This window comes from Pteronotus mesoamericanus, unplaced genomic scaffold, assembly GCF_021234165.1.
Source record: "Pteronotus mesoamericanus isolate MK-2021 breed Mesoamerican mustached bat unplaced genomic scaffold, CSHL_Meso_final contig_214, whole genome shotgun sequence".
Taxonomy (NCBI): Eukaryota; Metazoa; Chordata; class Mammalia; order Chiroptera; family Mormoopidae; genus Pteronotus; species Pteronotus mesoamericanus.
Genome location: NW_026555089.1, coordinates 5,264,274 through 5,284,690, shown reverse-complemented (window position 1 = coordinate 5,284,690; position 20,417 = coordinate 5,264,274). Strand labels below are relative to the sequence as shown.

General features: G+C 42.3%; 1 protein-coding gene across 1 annotated transcript; it reads right to left on the bottom strand.

Annotated features, from left to right (window-relative positions):
• Nucleotides 1–858: 858 nt before the first annotated feature.
• On the bottom strand, nt 859–17,614 carry MAJIN (membrane anchored junction protein). Its single transcript, XM_054570627.1, has 8 exons — nt 17,607–17,614; nt 17,338–17,455; nt 15,161–15,206; nt 10,175–10,266; nt 8,872–8,935; nt 2,702–2,774; nt 1,802–1,919; nt 859–948 (listed from the first exon to the last, which is right to left on the bottom strand). Exons 2-8 carry the CDS (start codon nt 17,436–17,438, stop codon nt 903–905), a joined length of 540 nt encoding a protein of 179 aa, XP_054426602.1. The 5' UTR covers nt 17,439–17,455; nt 17,607–17,614; the 3' UTR covers nt 859–902.
• Between the last annotated feature and the right edge of the window lie 2,803 nt (nt 17,615–20,417).

Below are 20,417 nucleotides of genomic sequence, written 5' to 3'. Positions count from 1 at the left end.
GAAGACCAGAGGTGACAAGGGTTCATCACTTCACGAGGTGGCCCATTCTAATATTAAACATCTCTAACAGGTAAAAAAGTGATTCCTTTGTCCTCAACCAGAATGAGTTTCCCTAAATTCCCAACAATTATTTTCACCCTCTGTGGCCACAAAACACAAGTCTAACTTGTCTGTCCCAGCTCAGCGCTTGCATTCAATGAAGACAGAGCTGGGGCCCTGCTCTCCCCAGCGGCTCTAACCTGGACCAATGTCAGGCAATTCAGTAAACTTACCTGCATTATTGTCAAAAGCCAGAGGGATAGATGGGTGGGAAGCATTCATCTACTAAGAGGCTGCACTTTGGGCCCAAACTGGGTGAACGAGGGAGGATGATTTTTGAGGGTCAGCAGGGCTCAGATCAGTGAGTCTTGCAAGACCCCATTCCCTAACCTGGGCAGGGGACTTTAAAGGTTGAGGTGAGGTACAGACCCCACCTGCCCAGAGCATCCTGTCCACAACAGCCAGGTAGACCCAGGGGAGGTTTCGGGCATTGCTTCCCTGTATCTTGCGGGAAGGACTTGCTCTTTCTCACACTCTACTTCACTGAACTCAGTCAATAACTGTTCATAAATAATTTATTATCTTAGGATTCTAAGTGCGAGAGATGAAAGACCTAAATTGAACCTCAAAACAGTACAATTCTCAAACATTTAGAACACATTAGAAAGTTCCATTTTTTTTCCTAGTGTTTTAAATTGAAAAAAAACATTTCATTGGAAAGGGGCAAAGGACAGGGCAAACCAAGTAGAGGACTTAGGGAGTTTGGGGCCTGCATTCCCCATGGCTGGAATGTCGCAAGCAGAGGACAGAGTGGGCAGGATCACTGGGAGAGGCCACTCTTGCCACTGCCATGTTTGGAAGGCTCACTGGCTGCTCTTTCTGAAGAAATACCGAAACGGGAAGAGAGAGCTGCAAGAAAGCAAGCAGAAGAGGTTGACACTCCAGAGGTCCCCTTCTCTTCTCCCAGGTCGCATTAGGGCTCCATTAGCTGGGGCATTTTTGCTCTGGGGAACCACTGAGTGGAAATTCAAGTCTGGAACAGCATTTGAAAAGGTACCCAAATTAGATTATACTCAGGGAGGGAAATAAAGAATTGCAATGGGATGGCTGAGCTCTAGATAGATAAAGGGATTTGCTAACTGTCCTCTGCAAAAATAACTAAAGACAGCCCAGATTCAGAGGGGAGAACAGAAGCATTTTGGTCACCAAATCATCTAAATGAGCCAAGTACAATGAGAACAGTCTCTATCCAAGCACTATTTATGGAACAAGGCCCAATGCTGGGCACACTGAGTGGGGCGGGCTGTGTGAAAATGAACAAGAGGCAGTTTTATTAAATTCACAGTTAGGGCCCTGGCTGGTGTAGCTCAGTGGATTGAGTGTCGGCTGGACAACCTAAAGGTTGCAGGTTCGATTCCCAGTCAGGGCACAAGCATGGGTTGTGGGCCGGGTCCCTAGTTGGGGGCATGCAAGAGGCTACCGATTGTTTCTCTTGCATGTGATTGTTTCTCTCCCTCTCATTCTCCCTCCCTCCTCCTCTAAAAATAAATAAATAAAATATTTTAAAAATAAAAAATATATAAATTCACTGTTAGGGTCCTTGTGCTCAAACTCATTTGCATCATCTATCCTGGACAAAATAGGGATTATGCAATAATCTGCTTTCTTTTCTATTCTAATTTCCCTGAGAGACTCAGTGAGACCGACTCTGGAATTATTTCATTCTGGGTCGCAGTTTGATGGCAGGAAAGGTCTGTCTTACCTTAAAAACCCGAAGAAGCCACTGGTCCCCAGGTCTGTGGGTCCTTTAGGTGGAGATGGATTGCTCTCCTCCAATGGCTGGATAATGTCCCCTACTAGGCTGTCTTCCCACCTAGAATCTGCAAGGAAAACACGCAGGAAGGGAATGGCGTCAGTCCATAGGCGACTTTGATGGGAGCAGAAGGCAGGACACTCACAGCATGAGCCGAGGGCAGCCTCACAGCAGGTTTTTTTTGAAGCCAGGTGACTTGTTTGTTCTGACTTTCTCAATTTCATCTCACTTGGTAAGATGCTATTCTGGCCTTGGAGTATTTTCAAAGTCAGGCCCCTGAGGTTTTTATACTACTCAAGTCCTAGCCATCCACCACGGCTGGTGTCTTCACATGGATGACAGCTTGTTGAAGAACTCACTCGCTTACTACATCCCTGCCTCTGTGACAGCTGCACTCCACACGGAATCTCCATGCTGGGTAAAAGAGCAGCAAGCTGGAAGGGCAACCCTTCAACATGCATTCCCAGTGTTGCCATGCATCCGCTGCACCTTCGATGTTAACACTAACGTCCGAAGGGAAGAGAAGAGACAGCTTCCCAGAGCTCATACTCCAGGAATACAAAAAGTGACACACATCACCCCACATGGAAATGCCCTGAAATACTGGGAGTATCAGTTTCACTATCAAAAGCACAGGAAGGACATGCATTGCCTCCTTTTACTCCTCTTGGGAGCTGAGTGAGGGGTGGCTTCTGTGATTCAAGGGCAGGCCCCAGGCTGAGGGTGATCAGCAGGCACCTCCATGGGAACAAGGCACATCACCCATTGAGCACACTCAGACTTAGAGCACTGTGCTGCTCTGCTCACCAGAAAACTAAAAGGGACAGGACAATTATTAAAAGAACCTACCTTGTTCCTGGACATCAGTGACATCAAATGCTGAGGTCTCCTGACTTTCCTGCTGGGTTTTTCTTTCCCTGTTCTGATAAAAAAAAAAAAAAAAAAAAAAAAAGGACCAAGGAAAGTTTTAAACTTTACTCTCATACAGCTAGGGAATCTGAATGCTATTTGCTTTATTAATTTCCCATCAGTGCTGGGGCCTGGCTTCTGACTACCCAGGCATGTTCTAGATTTCTGTCTAAATAACCGTTCTTTTCCCATTTCAGCTTCTGAACCACTGTCCTTCTAAAATCACATGGTTTAAGAGCCGGAACAAACCAAGCTGGGTTTAATTTATCATTCCATATTACTGAGTGCCAACTATTAACAAGGACAGAATATTGAGGTTTCAGAAGGTAAGAGAACCTTAACTTTACTGTGGAGAAATGTATACTCTATGTGGTAAAACTGACATAAAGACTTAAGTGTTATAAGACAGCGTGGTAAGACTGCCCCATGTCTGTAGAAAGTGCTGTGGTTGATGAGGGAGACATGGATAGAGCCAGTGGTGGTTAGTCAAGGGAGGCGTCACAGGGGAAAGGCTATTTGAACGGAGCCTTGGTGTACAAGTGGGGTCTTGTCATAATGGGGGTTACCGGGGGTGAGGAGATGGTGAGAAGAAGGGCATTCCAGACAGGGTCAGGGTGTATGAAGGCACAGTGCCATTAACAAGTAAATACAACCAGCATGGCTAGAGCTGGGGCAGGGGAAACGTGACCACAGCATAAGCAACGAGTACCCTACCACACAATCTAATGATTTCTCCTTGTGCTATCACTTTATAAGGTTTCTGTGGACATCCTACAACCTCCTTCCAAGCCTACACTTTGGTAGACACCCTGAGAATCAGAAACATGGTTCATGTATTTTCTTTGGGAATCTCTGCCAACTGACCACTCCCCTCACCTGGGCAGAACCTGAGGGCCCGACTCCCCAGCAGAGCTGGGGGGTTCCTTGAGCCACTTTGCTGGTGAAGAATTCTGGAGCAAGGGGCTGTGGACTATCAAGGCAGGCCTGGGGGGAAGAAGCACGGCAAGCACCTAGGGAAGTTAGGACGTAGCCCCTATCCCAAGCATAAGCTGGTATTTCCAACGTGAGCTACCACAAACCATCACATTCTAGACCACATAGATGGCCACTTAAGCCACATTCTGATAAAAGTGAAAAGCTCTGGCCTGGTGGCTCAGTTGATTGGAGCACTATCCCATACACCAACAGGCCACGGGTTGGATTTCCGGTCAGGGCACATACCTAGGTTGTGGGTTTGACCCCCAGTGGGTGTGCATGAGAGGCAACCAACCAATGTTTATCATATCAATGTTTTTCTTTCTCCCTCTCTATCCCTTCCTCTCTCTCTAAAATCAATAACATATCCTTGGATGGGGACTTTTTTTTAAAAGTGAAAGGAAACTCTGGGGAGGAAGAAGACCATCTCTTACCTCTTCCAGATAGGGTAGATATGCAATTCAGAGGGTCCAGCTCTGATGTTTAGCTTGAGGGAATGATTCTTACAAATTTAATGAAACTATGGTTTGGGACTAAATGCCGCAGCACCGGCCCTCATGAAAGCATCTAAGAACGTTGGCAGTGGGAACCAGAAAGGCAAAAGCCCTAGGGCAGAGGTCAAGCCTACTTCTAAAACGGGAAAGTCCTCTCACAAGGTACCTTAGCTCTTCTACTGAAATCTTGAGAGGGTTCTTCTTAGAAAAATGTTGAGAGGAAAAAAACATTATAGTCTGAAATAAGACTGAGGGTATCCCGCCTTGGGGGTCCCCAGACACTGCCCCACCCAACTTACCAGCCCATCCAAGCTGTTTTTCCATATGAATGGCTAGTCTTGGCTCATGCTGCACAACTTCCTAAATCCGCAGCCAGCCTAGACTCACAGCTTGGCTTCTCCTAGGAATCTCGAAGCCCAACACAAGTAGCAGCCATAGCTCAGGCAGGGTGGCCCCAGGCAAAACACAGGTGGGGGCTGACCTGGGCCTTCACTACCTGGGAAACCCCAGGGCCAGTGCACCCAGCAGACGGCTACAGGCCACACTGGAGTCCCACCATCCTGCCCCTGCACAGCTGATCCTCCACAGAGGGCAGGGGTTGGAGGTCAGGGGTCACAGCCAGTCTTTGCAGCTGACTGGCCTGGGTAAATCCCTCACATTGATCTGCCAACAGCAACCAAGGCTAAATGACAAGAGGAGGGTGTACACAGCCTACACAAAGGGTGTGCCTCGATTACCCTGCTTGGGTGACAGGGGAGGCTGTGCCACTGGACCCTACAGGGCACTTACCACATCAGGCCATGCTACCAACACACAGAGTCAAAGTAGCTCTACCTAATACATAGAAACAAACACAGGGTGGCTGCCAAAATGATGAGACAAAGAAACATGGCTCAAATGAAAGAACAGATCAAAACTCAAAAAAGAGCTAAATGAAATGGAGATAAACAAAGTTTCAGATGCAGAGTTCAACACACTGGTTGTTAGGATGCTCAAAGAACTTAGTGAGGACCTCAGCAGCATAAAAAAGATCCAGTCAGAAATGAAGGTTATACTAATTGAAATAAAGAACAATTAACAGGGAAACAGCAGAAGAATGGATGAAGCTGAGAATCAAATCAATGATTTGGAACATAAGGAAGAAAAAAAAAACAAACAATCAGAACAACAAGAAAAAAGAATCCGAAAAAATGAGGGTAGTATAAGCAGTCTCTGGGACAACTTCAAGAGGTCCAATATTCGCATCATAGGAGTGCCAGATGGAGAAGGGAAAGAGCAAGAAGTTGGAAATCTATTTGAAAAAAAAAAGAGTGAAAGAAAACTTCCCTAATTTGGTGAAGGAAATAGTCGTGCAAGTCCAGGAAGCTCAGAGAGTCCCAAACAAGATAGATGCAAAGAGGCCCACTGCAAGACACATCATAGTTAAAATGCCAAAGGTTAAAGACAAAGAGAGAATCTTATAAGTAGCAAGAAAAAACAAGTTAGTTACCTACAGGGGAGCTTCCATAAGATTATCAGCTGGTTTCTCAAAAGAAATTTTGCAGGCTAGAAGGGATTAGAAATCCCTTCTATTCAAATCTATTCTATTCAAAGAAATATTCAAAATCATGAAAAGCAGGGACCTACAGCCAAGATTGCTCTACCCAGCAAAACTATCATTTAGAATCCAAGGGCAGATAAAAGCTTCCCAGACAAGAAGAAACTAAAGGAGTTCATCCTCACTAAACCACTATTATATGAAATGATAAAGGGACCTATTTAAGAAAAAGAAGATCAAACTATGAACAATAAAATGGCAAAAATACATATCTATCAATAATTGAATCTAAAAAACAAACTAAGAAAACAAGAAGAATAGAGACAGAATCATGGATATGGAGAGTGTTTTGATGGTTGCCAGATGGGAGTGGGGTGTGGGGGCATGGGTGAAGAGGTGACGGGATTGAGAAGTACAAATAAGTAGTAACAGAATAGCCATGGGGATATAAAGTACAATATAGGAAATGGAGTATCCAAAGAACTTATATGCATGACCCATGGACATGAACTATGGTGGGGGATTGCCTGAGGGAGTGAAGTGTACTAGGTGGAGAGGGGCAAAGGGGAAAGAACCAGACAACTGTAATAGCATAATCAATAAAATATAATTAAAAAAAAAAAAGACTGAGAGTATTATCTGGGACATCCAAAAGGACACAATACCCTGAAAACCAAACACAAGGTTGTCCTCTGTATGTTCAGGGCCAGATCTGCTTAGAAGTGCAGTTCAGCCCTGGCTGGTGTGCCTCAGTGGATTGAGCAATGGCCTGTTAACCAAAAGGTCACAGGTTCAATTCCTAGTCAGGGCACATGCCTGGGTTGCGTGCCAGGTCCCCAGCTGGGGGCATGTGAGAGGCAACCAATAGATATATCTCTCACACGTTGATGTTTCTCTTACTCTCTTTCTCCATCCTTCCCCCTCTCTCTAAAAAGTAAATAAATAAAACCTTTAAAAAAAGAGTGCAGTTCAAGCAGAGGTGGCAAACAAACAAACCAACAAGCATGCAAGCAAACAAAAAACTATGCACACGACAATATGTTTCAGTTCTGGACCATTTATGTGTTCTCCCCCATTTTTTTAATCCTTCCAAAGTCTTGATCTCCAAGTCTGGGAAATGGAGTAACAAAGGGAATGGATCTGCCCTTCCTTCCTATTCTCCCCAAAACACCTTTTATGGAATAAGAGATCTTATTCAGAAATGTGTTGTATTCGTCTAAGCTTTCCCCCTAAAGGGTCTCAGTATGTTCAGACATGCATAATCCACATGGTGATCCTACACCTTAACTTCCTCTAATGGGCAGAGAAAATATTAAGCATTGGACCATAGGAGCAAATTCAATTTCTCTAGCTCAAGTGGCTTATACTGAGAGTCACTGTGATAACTTTAATTTAGGAGAAATCCTTCCTCTGGGAACAGGGTCTACAGTGGAGACTGTCTGTCTTTGGGCTTTGAGTCAAAACCAATAAACATGTTCCTTTTGGGGTTTTGTGCTCAGTGTTTTTCTAAACTAAGTATCAGGCTGAAAGGTAATTATGTTGAATAAGAAAATGTGGGTACAGTTCTTGAGGGAGATGATCTGTCAAACTAAGAATAGGAAGGTACAAAGGGTAGAGAGTGAAGGAAATGTTCCTTTAACAGTGATTCTGTTGGTTGTTTAGACTGTCTTTGTTCTGCAGAGCTTCATGTACTCCTCTTGCACTTTTTCAGTTCTTCCTCTCAAAAGGATGAGAGGACAGAAGAGAGTCACCATCTGCCTAAAATCACTCCACAGACCAGGTGGTCATGGAACGAAGAGACCCTGTAGCCCACACCTGCCTCCGCAGGTAGAGGTCTGAGTCCCAGAGGATTCACTCTTCCTCCAACTAAATGATAAGCTTCTAGAAAGAAACCAAATTTTACATGTTTGGGTGTACTCCTGCATCTAACACAATGCCTTGCAAACAGGAGAGAGAATAATCATTTAGGAGTGAAAATTATTTCACTTTTCTACTTAAAAATATTTTAGGGAGTTCCTGTAATCTTGAAGGCAGCTTCAAGGCCTTCGGTGATGCGGCCAGTGCCGACCTCTCCAGTGCCCTCTCTCAGCTCTGTACACCAGGCTCCGGGGACACTGGCCTGCAGTCTCCATGGCACTGTGCTTTCCCCTCCTGAGCACTAGAGGAACCCTCCCTCACACCCACTTGGGCTGGGTGAGGTTCTCCCTTGTAGTCCCTTTAATTCCTGTGCTTCCTCGATTCCTACACACAGCACATCTATCAGTAATGACGCAGCTGGCTTGTTTAGGAGAGAGCGTGATACCCCTAGTTCTTGGCACATAGTACACTCAGTCGACGTTTGTTGAATGAGTGTAAATATAAATGTTTGCTTACTAACTGATCATGTAATGGGTCCTGGGAAGGCGAGGGAGGTGAGTCAAGAATGTGTGGATGCTTTAACATCAGAGCTACTTTGGAGAGAGAGAAGAGGAAAAAAAGTAAAAATAAGAGCAATTTCAAGAGAGAAGGAAAAGAAAAAGGGTACTATTTAGAGACTACTTAGAGACTACTAAGAACAAGAAGCCCTGAAATGGAGGAGTAGCAGATATATGAATATCTAAATGGGGGACAGACCTCACAAATAAAATCAAATACTATTGGGGTCAGCCCATCACTGCTCTAAATGAGTCTTCTCTCACCAGGGTCCTGGGCCGTTACATGCCTAGCTTGCCTGTAAAAACTCGATGTTCCTAGACTCAGACCCCAGTGTGGAGGAAGGCAAAAAGGTTTCTAAAGAGAACATTCTATATTGGATACTACCTCAGTTCAACAGTCCTATTTTCTTATTTGAACTGCAGAGTACAAGAAGTGGCTTTTTAAGCTGAGAATAGAACTCTTAACGAAAGGATTCATCAATGTGTACAGTGTCATGCAGCTGCTTTTGGGACAGGTTGTGGCAAGGAAGGAATGGTTGGATGCAATTCTGCAGACGGCGAAACCTGAGAATGAGTTCACTCAATGTGGCCTGTAGTGAGGACCAAGATGTGCTGGTAACAGGAACCCTGACTAGCTTGTAGCAGAGCAGGCACAGTCAAGAGCTTCGAAGCCTCCATTGTAGTGCTTACCCTGCTGGTTTCCATAAGGAGCTTCTTTTTGCTGGGACCTTGGCTGCAAGTCCTCATCTTGGCCCTGAGGTCGGGGGAAAAGCCCAGGAAATGTTACTGCCAGCAACAACATCACCACATTCAAGCAAACGTGGCTCAAATGAATATTTCAGCAGGTTGGCTATTTTTATACCACTCCTGGCCTGCAGACTAAATTGTGTGGCCAAATTCTCTTTGGGTGCTGCTTTAATTCACAGAAGAATCCCAGTTTGAGACATTTAGGAATTTAGTGGTTGAGAAAAGAAAAATGGATTGACAGCAGGCATCAGGTTTTGAAATACCTGATTGTGCATCAAAACCCAAAGAAAGGGAAGACGTGAAGCTTCATCTCCACGGAAAATTCAGTTAAGTGGAACCGAGCAAAGCTTACAGCTCCAAGCACCCTCACATTCCACCTGGCTGGGGGAAGAGTCTCCTAGCTCCTCACGGCCCTGTGCATTAGGAGGGTGCAGAAGTTGGCTTCCTCATGGTCTACCTTCACTGCTCCTGAGTGCCTTGGGGCCCACACAGTCCCAGAAAGAAAGGAGCAGCTCTCTGTGAACCTGGGCTGACAGCACTTTGGGCTGGGGAGCAAACCACACCTTGGATTATTCCAGCAGCCCTCTGTGGGTGCTAATTAGAATGACTGAACTGTCTTACTGACTCACTCTGTCCCTGCCAGAGAATCAAAAGAAGAAAATAAGCATCCTCCTCAATAGTAACTTCAACATTTTAGGGATGTGCTCATATTCCACCTAATATCGCAGCACCTCATCCAATAATTGGTACATACCCTCTTGTAGACATTTATATTTTAAACTGGACTATCTTTTAAGGTAGAGTTTTAAAAGCTTATTGCTCACTAGGCAAAACAGAATTACATTTTATTTGTTCTTACTCCCTTGAAGGTTTCCCTATGTTCCTGTATAATATCCTGGAGCTTTTTAAATCTTGTGCCTTCTCACTGTGTTTTTGGTAGTACAACCATAGTAAGTACTCATTGAATATATTTTGGATGCACTTGTATAGGTCTGATTGCATTTTTTCCTTGGCCTTCATCTTAATAAACAGACAAAGTACCTCCTACTTTGCTGAAGAAGGTACTGTGTTCAAATTACACTGCAAATACCGACTTACTACCTTTCCTTAGTCCACCCACTGGCATAGCCAGGTACCAATGAAACCCTGAGAAGGTGACTCACTCAAGGACAAGATAAACCAGCAGCAGCAGCTGGCAAGGCCTGACTAGAATGCAGGATTCCGACTTCCCCCCGGCACTACCGACCTGTCCGGCCCTGGACTGCTGGGGGAGCTGGACACTTCCGTGCGTTTTCGCTTCTTCCTCATGGCTCCTGCTGCCTCCTTCTCGGTTACGACCTTCAGAGAGGAACCATATGCCTGTGACTCCTCCTTTTCCAGAGGTGCTCACAGTTCAGGAGGGCACAGTGAACACTGCACCTTTAAGTTGCCAAAGGCAACTTTGCCAGCTTTTCAAGTAGGGCAGACATTCTGTTAGAGACAGTCTTAGAAATCTAGCCAAGGGGAAAGAGGTGGTCTCATGTATACAATTCTGATTGGATCTGGGCAGCAACAGGGACAAAGTTAAAGGAAGAGACTAGAGCAGGATTTTTTGGACAACGTGAAGCAACAAAGGCAATTTTCACATTATATACAAAAGGCAACTTACCAACCCAAGAGGATTGTCGTTTATTGGTTTTCCTACAACAGGAAATTTAAATGTCATAATGGATCAAGTTGGATTTCTGGCTACCATTTACTTTTCAAAATTGTCCTACACAAAACCTCCATGTATGCTCTTCTCCCTTCTGCCTGGAACCACTTATCCTAGAAATACAGTCTTTAAAAATCTCTTCCTCCTCTATTTTAGAACATTATCATCTACAAGTTGAAAGTTCTAGAGTTTGCTTCACACCATGTTCTAACAATATGCCACTTAAATGGGGGTCCCTACTATGAAACAAAAGGTGGAACTTCAGGCATCAGTGACAAATTATTTGGGGAGATATTTTGAGGCAAGGCCTTTGCAACCTTTTCCAAATCAAACTGGCAGGTGTCTACTTGTCCCTCCATGAGTAAAAAGGACGATGGCCCTTAGAGGTTAAAAATTGGGAGACATCATTTTAAGATACTCAGTGAAAGTCACTGAATACTCTAAAATGGAAGGAAGTATTTATATAATAGGTCTCTTTCACTGAGTGATCACTCTGTCAAGACTTTGTACTTATTTTCCATCTTTCAGTATTCATATATTTAATGATTTAACAACATGCTCTCAAAGAGATAAGTACTATTATTATTCTTCACCATTTCACAAAGGAGGCACAGAAAGGTTAAGAAATTTACCTAAGGTCACACAGATTAAGTGATAAAGCCACTAGGATTTGAACTGGCAGTCTAGCTTGGAGCACATGCCTCTGACCTCTACACTGTGTGGTACTAGAGCGTAGTCTGGCCGACCTTTTTGCCATATTCTGCTTGCAATGCTAACCCATGGAACTTCAACCTTCCCCTTTTTTCTTCTCTACCACACATACTTCCATCATTCTACTTACCAGATGACAGGTTTTCATGTCATTCTACTCACCAGGTAACAGGTTTTCATGAAACCATTTCATCTCCACGTAGAGAGTCAAAACAAATGGATAGGGGACCAAGACAATTTCCCCACGTTTGAATTTCAGGTGGGACACTCTCTCCCATCTGCTTTTATCTGGGATATGGTGCTAAGGAGTGCAGGAAGACATCAGTACCAATACCTGAGTACTATTTTAGGGATAAGACTCTTTCTCCTTTCCCTGCCCTATAGGTTGTTTCCAAACAGCCTATAGGTTTGTCACTTCTAGTTCAATCAACAATGTGAGCTGTAGCTCATTCCCACCCCGAAATGAAAGGATACAGGGAAACACAATGAAGTGTTTTGTAGTAAATGGCTGCAGATTGTCCAAGTTTCCCAAGACCACACGAATAGAGTCCTGAAAAAAACATTTGAAATGACTTTAATCCTCTCTAGCCTCAGCTCATCTTCCCAATTATACTTGTCATGGCCCTTCACATACCCCATATTCTATTAAAGCTGAACCATTTGCTGTTCCCTGAATGTGCCTTCTACATCTCCATGTCTATGCTCTTGCATAGCCTGTTCCCTCTGCCTGAAATGCCCTTTCCACTCATCAGCATATGTCTAAATCCTACCTATCTCTAAGGTACCATTCAAAGCCATCTTCAGAAAATATTCCCTGAGTCTCCAAGTTGTAATTAACCGCTAGTCTCAAGCTGCACAGTAATTAGCTTTGGGCCTTTACTACACTCCACATACATATGTTTTATTTTCTTTACTGAGAAACCTTGTTTAGGTAGAATATACACAGTCTGTCGAGAAAAAAGTCCAGCTATTGTTAATGTAACAAGAATGGTCTGCCCCGCCATCAATGTAACCTGGCAGCCAAGGAGAGTGGACTGGAATGCACATGCATGAACAATGGTGACTTCACTGTACTAGTCAGTGGGAGCGGTAGATGTCATTGAGTGAGCATGCGTACTGTGTGGCTATTGCATTGAAAATGCCTGAGCAAGTAGAGCAACAGATCTGCATCAAATTTTGTGTTTAGCTTGAACGTTCCTCCCCAGAACTGTTCAGATGATTCAGAGGGCCACAGCAATGGGCAATTGGTGATTGGCAGCTTCATCAGAACAATGCGCCCACTCATGCATCATGTCTTGTGCAGTTTTTTGACAAAACATCAAATCGCCCAGTTGACTCAGCCCCCCTACAGCCCAGGTTTGGCACCCTGTGATTTCTGGCTTTTCCCAAACTAAAATCACCTTTGAAAGGGAAGAGATTTCAGACTGTCAACGAGATTCAGGAAAATACAAAAGGGCAGCTGATGGCGATCAGAGAACTGTGTGAGGTCCCAAGGTGCCTGCTTTGAAGGGGACTGAGGCATCCTTGTCCTATATACAATGTTTCTTGTGTCTTGTATCTTCTTTAATAAATGTCTATTTTTCATATTGCATGGCTGTATACCTTCTAGACAGGACTTGTATACCTGATTTTTTTTAGTATCCCTTCTAGGGTGTCTACCATAACGGATGATGCAGAACAGGTCTCCAGTAAACATATTGAAAAAATACTGATATATTGAATAGTACTGATTTACTGATATAAAGTTATTTTGCTTTTGCTTAATTTAAGTCAAACATTTTCTTCTACTCTTTAAAAATCCTAATTGGTTAACCTCTAATTAACCTGTGCTTATCAGTATATACTAATTAAACAACTTGGGATCATAAAAAGACTATTTTTTATGGGGAAAAATCTGAATTTCAGTCCTAGGTTTGTCATTCCCTCTAAGCCTCATTTTCCTCATATTTGGGTTCACAGAAGGTAGAAACTATGTCTTGTTTATCTTTGTATTCTCTGTACTAAGCATAGTATCTAGCTTATAATTTTAATACCTAATATTTATTGAGTAATCACAATGGCAAGTGTTACTATTTTGATACATATTAACTCTCATAAAACCCTATGAGATAGACATTTCTATTATCCTCATTTTACAGATGAGGAAACTGAGACAAGGAGAGATGAAATAACTTATTCAAGATTACATAGCTAGTAATGGTAGAGCCAAGATATGAACCTAGGAATATCTTAACAATTAAGGTATGGTGCCTATCAATAAATGTTTTCTAAATGAATGAAAGAGAATAATAATCCCTGCCTCAAAACTAATAAAAGCAAGAGAAAAATAACATATAAAAAGGACTTTGAAGATGTATGATTATATGTTTATATAAATGCTGTCTCGCTAGCATTTATTGAGCTACTAGGTGGCAGGCATTGCACACATCTATTTCTAATCCTCACCACAATCGTGAAAACAGGCATTATTTATCAACCTCATTGACAGGTAAAAAAAGAAAAAAAGACTCAGAGAAGGTAGGTCAGTTGCCCAATGTCACACTGTGAAGGCAGAACTGGAACTCAAATTCAGGTTTGAGTGGTTCTAAAGTTCATGCTCTCTCACCACTTAACTATGCTACCTTGAGCTCTTCTCTGCCCAAATTAACTGGAGCAAAGCGAAATAAATCTGCTCTACTCACAATTAAAATAAGCAAAAAACTGTCACAGTCCTATATTGTTATTTATAATGATGTTTCTGAGGTCCTGCAAGATCCTAATGTATGTTTCCACACGTAGCCAAAGAGCCACAGGTATCTTTGGGGCTATGACTCAAATTTTTGGTTTTTATAGAGTTTTGTGAATTTAATTATATCTGAATTCTTTGAAGTGTGGCAGCATATGTCTTAATAAACCACATTAGTCATAAATCACTGAGTTATGAAGTTAGAAGAGATTAAATGACTTTAAAACTGATTTTGGCCCTGGCTGGTGTAGCTCAGTGGATGGAGTGCCGGCTTATGAACTGGAATGTCACAGGTTTAATTCCTGGTCAGGGCACATGCCTGGGTTGCAGACCAGGTCTCCAGCTTGCAGGGTGTGAGAGACACCCAATCAATGTTTCTCTCACACATGTTTCTCTCTTTCTCCTTCCATTTACCCTCTCTAAAAATAAATAAGTAAAACCTTTAAAACTCTCATTTCACCAATGAGGCAATCAAGACCCAGGGAGATAAATGATTTGCTGAGGGTCACACAGATAATTAGTGGCTCAGCCCCTTGCCCAGTGCTTTTACCAATTTACAAAAATATCCACCTGTTCAGTCTTCTTCCTATATGAAAACCTAAAGCTAGAGGAACTGGGTAGAAAAGGAATGAAAATAAAGTGGGAATAAAGCAATGGCAAATGTTTCCAATTAACATGAAGACACAGCAGCCTTGTCTGTGTATTTACAGTTCAGTTTCCTGAACGTCAAGTACCAGCAGTGGTTGAGATGGTGAGGTTTCCCAGAGCCCTGGAAGGCAGTAGTCCTTCCAGTCCTCCGGAAGCTTCCTCTTTGCCAGCTGCCACAAAAGAGAGCTGCCCATGGCTGGGAACTCTAGTAGAAACAAAATAACTCTCAGCCTCAAAGGTGCTGACACTTCAACTAGGAAAACTGAAAAAGGATACAGGCTTTAATTTCCCTGGAAAAACAGTAAAATATCTTCGCAGAGGAAATGTGGCAGGGAGAAGCCAAGTAATCAAGTGGTGGTTGTGACTCAGTTGGTAATAACAAATAATTAAAGTCTGGATATGGACACATCCTCAGAAGAACAACTTTCCCAGAAGTTGTCAGCTTCTTTCCCTACCTCCAGCTCCTGGACGATGACTTCCTTATTTTCTACATCTTCCTCTCTAGAAGGTAAATAAATAAGAGCTAAGTAAGCCAAAAAGGAAGGCTCTGGAGACAGTAGACTGTAAAGCAAAAATGACATTTCCACTGAGCTAAAGAAACATGACTAAATAACAATCATCATGTATGTTGACCCCACAGCTCATGGGAGGAAGTGATCACCTATGCGGTGTGGTCTGGGAATTGGTACAAGGCTATATACCAAAATACCTTCTCCACTAACTTGCCAAGACCTGAAATTCCCACTGCGAAAGTTACTAATCTGTTAGGCCATTTGTAGTCAAGTATAGTCTGATGACCCCTAGGGGTCCTCAAGACCCTCCAAGGGCAAACATTATTTTCGTAATACTAAGATGTTATTTGCCTTTTTCACTGTTAACATTTGTAATCATTAGAGCAAAAGCAATGGTGAGCAAAATTGCTGGTGTCTTAGCATAAATCAAGCCAGCCACACGAAACTGTACTAGCAGCTGTAGTAACCTTAACTGCTGCACAGGAAAAAAAATCCACCTTCACTTAATAACCTTGAGGAAGCAGTAAAAATTTCATAATTTTATAAAATCTCAACTCTTGAATACATGTATTTTTAATATGCTATAGATAAAACAAAGTATGCATAAAGCACTTCTGTGCCCACAGAAATACCAGAGTCGTCTGGAGGGAAAGCACTTGTGCGATTAAGCTGCAAACTAAATTACCTGCTCTTCTCATGGAACAGCATTTTACTTGAATGGTCAGTTGACATACAAACTATGGTTGTTATTAGACTTGGGAATGTGACATTTTCTCAAAGATGAACAGTGAGCTTATCAATTCAAGTATCTATTATCAAATGACAACAGATAGTATTTTTTCATCAATGGTAAGTTTTGGGATTTCAAGCAAAAATTTGCGCTTTGGGGAACTTCTGTCCACCACTGTGAGGTTGGCAATTTCCAAATACTTAAAACATTTTTCTGATGAGGCTGTTAGTGATATTAACAAATATGACTTTTTAATACTGTACATATCTCATTTTATTGTGCTTTGTCTTCCTGCGCTTCACAGTTACTGCAGTTTTTACAAATTCAAGGCAAAACTCTCCACCAACAAAAAGATTACGGCTCATTTTATTGTGGTGGTCTGGAGCTGAACCCACAATATCTCCGAGGTATTCCTGTATAATGAAATGTGTTGACATTTCGATGATCTGAATAAGTCAGTGAACCAATGTTTTCCAATGACCAATGAAATGCATTATGTTACAAGATCATTCTAGGTAAAAGATTCATTCAAAGAACAAGATAGACCAATGAATTTTAATGTAGCAGAGTTCAAAAAGTTCACTGATACAATTTCAGATTCCACATTGCAATTAACCTTTAAAAAAAGCTACCACTGTAGCCTTGACTCTGTAGCTCAGTCGGTTAGAGCACTGTCCAGACACACTAGGGTTGCGGGCTTACTCCCTGGTCAGGGCACATATAAGCAGCAACCAATGAGTGCATAAATAAGTGGAACAAGAAATGTCTCTCTCTCTCTCTCTCTCTTCCTCTTTCTCTAAAATCAATTTAAAAAATTATGACATTATTTTTAAATGAATAAGTATGTTATTTTAATTTTTGTTTTATTTTTATATGATGAATATTGACAGGTATAATCCACATTATCAAAAACTTTGGGATACTCAATAATTTTAAGAGTGCAAAGAGGTCCTGAGATAAAAAATTTTAAGAACCACCGCCCCAAAGTTATGCTATCACTAGTTTAGGAACTTACATGAATAATATATAATATATGAAATATAAAGTACCTTGTAAAGAAAGTCCTACAAGGTGCTACTTCAGCCAGTCTCCTGGACTAGGTGAAGGCAGAGAAAAGTCGACCTGAGGGAAAATGTCCTAACCTGTTTGCAAAAGCTAACCCTCCTAGCTTTAAATTTACCTGTGGCTGTTGCCATATCTGATTTTTTATTTGAATTTTATTTTTTAATAGTTTATTTTTGTTGTATTTTTTCCATTACCATTTATCCCCCTTATACTCCTTCCACTTCTACCCATCCCTTTCCCCCCCGCCCCACAATCACCACCATGTCCATGAGTTCTTTTTCTTTTTTGCTCTATCCCTCCACCTCCCAACGCCCTTTAAATTTACCTGATTCTGTTGCCATATCTGATTTTGAATTTATACACATTAGATCCTGAATGAAGAAACCTTGTCTCTGGAAACGGGTAGGTGAAGGGTTTTAAACTCATTGCTTCTGAATGAGAGCCTATAGTAGAAAGGTTAGAGAAATATTAAAAAACAAGAAATGGCTCCTTATGTGTGGGAAAGGGAGCCTGCCCAACCTGTAGCACTATGAGTAAAACATCCAACTCTCGGAACCACTTTTATGTCCCAGGCCCAATTCTGATATTAATCACCTGGACCATTCTTCTATGTGCCCGGGGAGGACACATGGTGTTTTGGAACAATCTCTTTACTTGAGGTCAAAAGTCCTGAGCAAGTTTTGTTTATCTTACAGCCTTGTGCAAATCACCTCTCTTCCATGAGACTAATGCTAACATCTGATGACTCACAGGGTTTATTTTTGTTAGTGTTAAATATCTATCCCCAACCCTGGCCAGGTGGCTTATTTAGTTGGAGAATCATCCCATACACCATAAGGTTGAGGGTTCAACCCCCAGTCAGGGCACACACCAAGGATGTGGGTTCAATCCTCAGTCAGGGCGAGTACAGGAGGCAACCAAATGTTGTTTCTCTCTCACACAGATGTTTCTCTCTCTCTCTCTCCCCTCACCCCCTTATTTTCTCTCTAAAAATCAGTAAACATATCCTCAGGTGAAGATTTAAATACATACATACATACATACGTACATAAATGAATATCTATCCCCAAATATCTCTTAAATCTATCCTCTGCCCTTGACCTCATTTCCCCTGTAACGTAGGCCAAGATGAATAGGAAAATGTGTCAAATAGTGAAACAATCCAAAGGATATACCAGTAAGTGGCACAATTAGGAAGACCTCTGCTATTCATTTTACATGCACTTAAGGGAGGAGCACACCCCCCTGCCACGCAGCCAACGCAGCAAATGAGGATGTACACTCATGTTTCCCAGCGGTGCTGAGGAAGGCTTCACCTTCCCTACATCCCAATCACTCTTCCTTGTGAGAGACTACCCTGGGCCACAAGAGTGCCTACTGTCTTGCTAGCACTTACTGGTTTTCCTCTTCCTATTCCAGAATCTCTGCCCACTTCAGGTCCTCTCCGTGGGAAACTTAGGAAAGGAAAGTGGAGAGATGGAAAATGAAGGATGGCCTGGCTCTTCTCCTCCGAGAGGACAACTGGGCATGTGCTAAGAGCTAAGAATCAAGCACACTGATTTTGTTACTAGGATTCTTTGGTGCCTCTTTTTCCTTTGTAGAGATAATAAACCCTGTATTTTCTGTCTCTTCATGTGGAAGTTTAAATAATAAATAATGAGAGTAAGAGGTCCATAGTTGTTGATCAAAGCTACCTTTACACAATGCAAGGTATAGATTTCAGAGGAAGCTGAGATGAGATAGACACAAAGTAAGAAAAATTTAGGTATACATCTCAGCTCCAATGTCCCTACTTAGTTTCTCTGAGCCTTGATTTTCTTGTTTATACAATAACAACAATAATTTTTTCCTGCCCTCTTATCTCAATTTTCACAATGAGCCTATGAGACAAGTATTCTAAATTTGACAGATGAGGAAACTGACAATGAGAGATGACGTAACCTCCATAGCTTTGAATGTTCGAAACGGAACTCACTGAGGCAGTATAAATCCAGACCTGTTGCTCTTAACCACTTTTCCACTCTGCTTCCTGGGGTTATTAGAAAGGAGAAAAAAATAAATATAACATTATTTTTTAAGTACTAAATATTATACACACATAAAGGACGATTTTCATTATTTGTTACTCCATATCACTGATACCATCCATTTCTACTCAGCAGGGAAAACACTTCTATGTTGGAGTCAGAAGATCTATGTGCCCAAAGAATGGAATTTCCCACAATTTCCAAAGTTCAAGCCTGGGGCTGCCAGTAAAGAGATATCCCAGTGTCTGCTCTCGCTGCTGACCGGAGGTTGGAGCCAGAGCCCAGGGGACTATTTAGACTAGAATTGCAATCAAAAGTGAAAAGAAATAGTTGGTGCCAACTGCAAAGTTACGAGAGGGGAAATATTGTTCATATCCTGAGAAAAATCTTGCTGATTCTCCATGCCCAAGGCACAGCAAGAACTCAGACTAGGTTTGATGGTGTTTTGGGGTCTAGATGAGTTTTCTAGGTAGGCAGGGAGTCTACCTAGTGAGACTTAGTTTGATGCCACAAAAATTTAGATCTCAGTTATTCAAAGGATTCTTCAGAAATGCAGTCATTTCTCTCCACAGACTGAGGGCTGAGGGCATCAGAGCAAAGGAAATGAAGGACATTTGCTGGAAATGAGAATCCAGAGAAGAAATTTCATGTGCTGTGCTACAGCTGGCTGTCTGAACGAAGTAAAAACAGCCCTCTTCTAGCTAGGGCCTGTTCCTGTTAATTGCTGGCTGCAGAAACAAACATCATACATGAATAACTGTTTGAAAATAAAGATTAGAGAGAATAATTCAAAACAACCACAGAGTAGTGAACCAGAGGTGGCTCAAAAGTTTCACAAGGTTATTTCTCAACATGAATACTGCAGTCATGGTGACACTATGTCTCTGTGACTATTATTAAGTTGATGAGATCTTGCAGATGAAGAGACAGGATCTCAACCCATTTTTAAGTGACCACAAAACATGATGGCTTTAAAACAAAAGAAGAAAAGTTACAGGCAAAATGGGATAGTGGGAAATACACAAGATTTGGAATTGGAGGACCCAGGCTCGAGTCCTAGTACTGCCTCTTATTAGTTATTAAATCCTGAACAATTCAGCCTCTTCATTTGTCAGTTTCTACATCTACAAATGGGGATCCCACCTACTCCTGGAATTGTTGTGGGCACTGAATGAGATTATGCTATAAAACAGTACTTCATAAACTCTAGAGCAGGGGTCCCCAACCTCCAGGCCACAGCCCCATGCTTGTCTTGGCCTGCTAGGAACCAGGCCACACAGCAGGTGGTGAGCTTGAATGCAATGCACTTGAATCATCCCAAAACCATCTCCCCTCTGCCCCCAGACCATGGAAAAATTGTCTTCCAAGAAACTGGTCC

What these genes read in the sequence shown, in the direction of transcription:
- MAJIN (XM_054570627.1), bottom strand. Translation starts at nt 17,438, where the DNA reads ATGAGTTTAAAACCCTTCACCTACCCGTTTCCAGAGACAAGGTTTCTT. An exon ending in TCCTTATGGAAACCAGCAGG is followed by an intron (nt 2,775 to 8,871) that starts GTAAGCACTACA and finishes TTTTTTTATCAG; the next exon opens with AACAGGGAAAGAAAAACCCA. An exon ending in GGCTTCTTCGGGTTTTTAAG is followed by an intron (nt 949 to 1,801) that starts GTAAGACAGACC and finishes GCTTTCTTGCAG; the next exon opens with CTCTCTCTTCCCGTTTCGGT.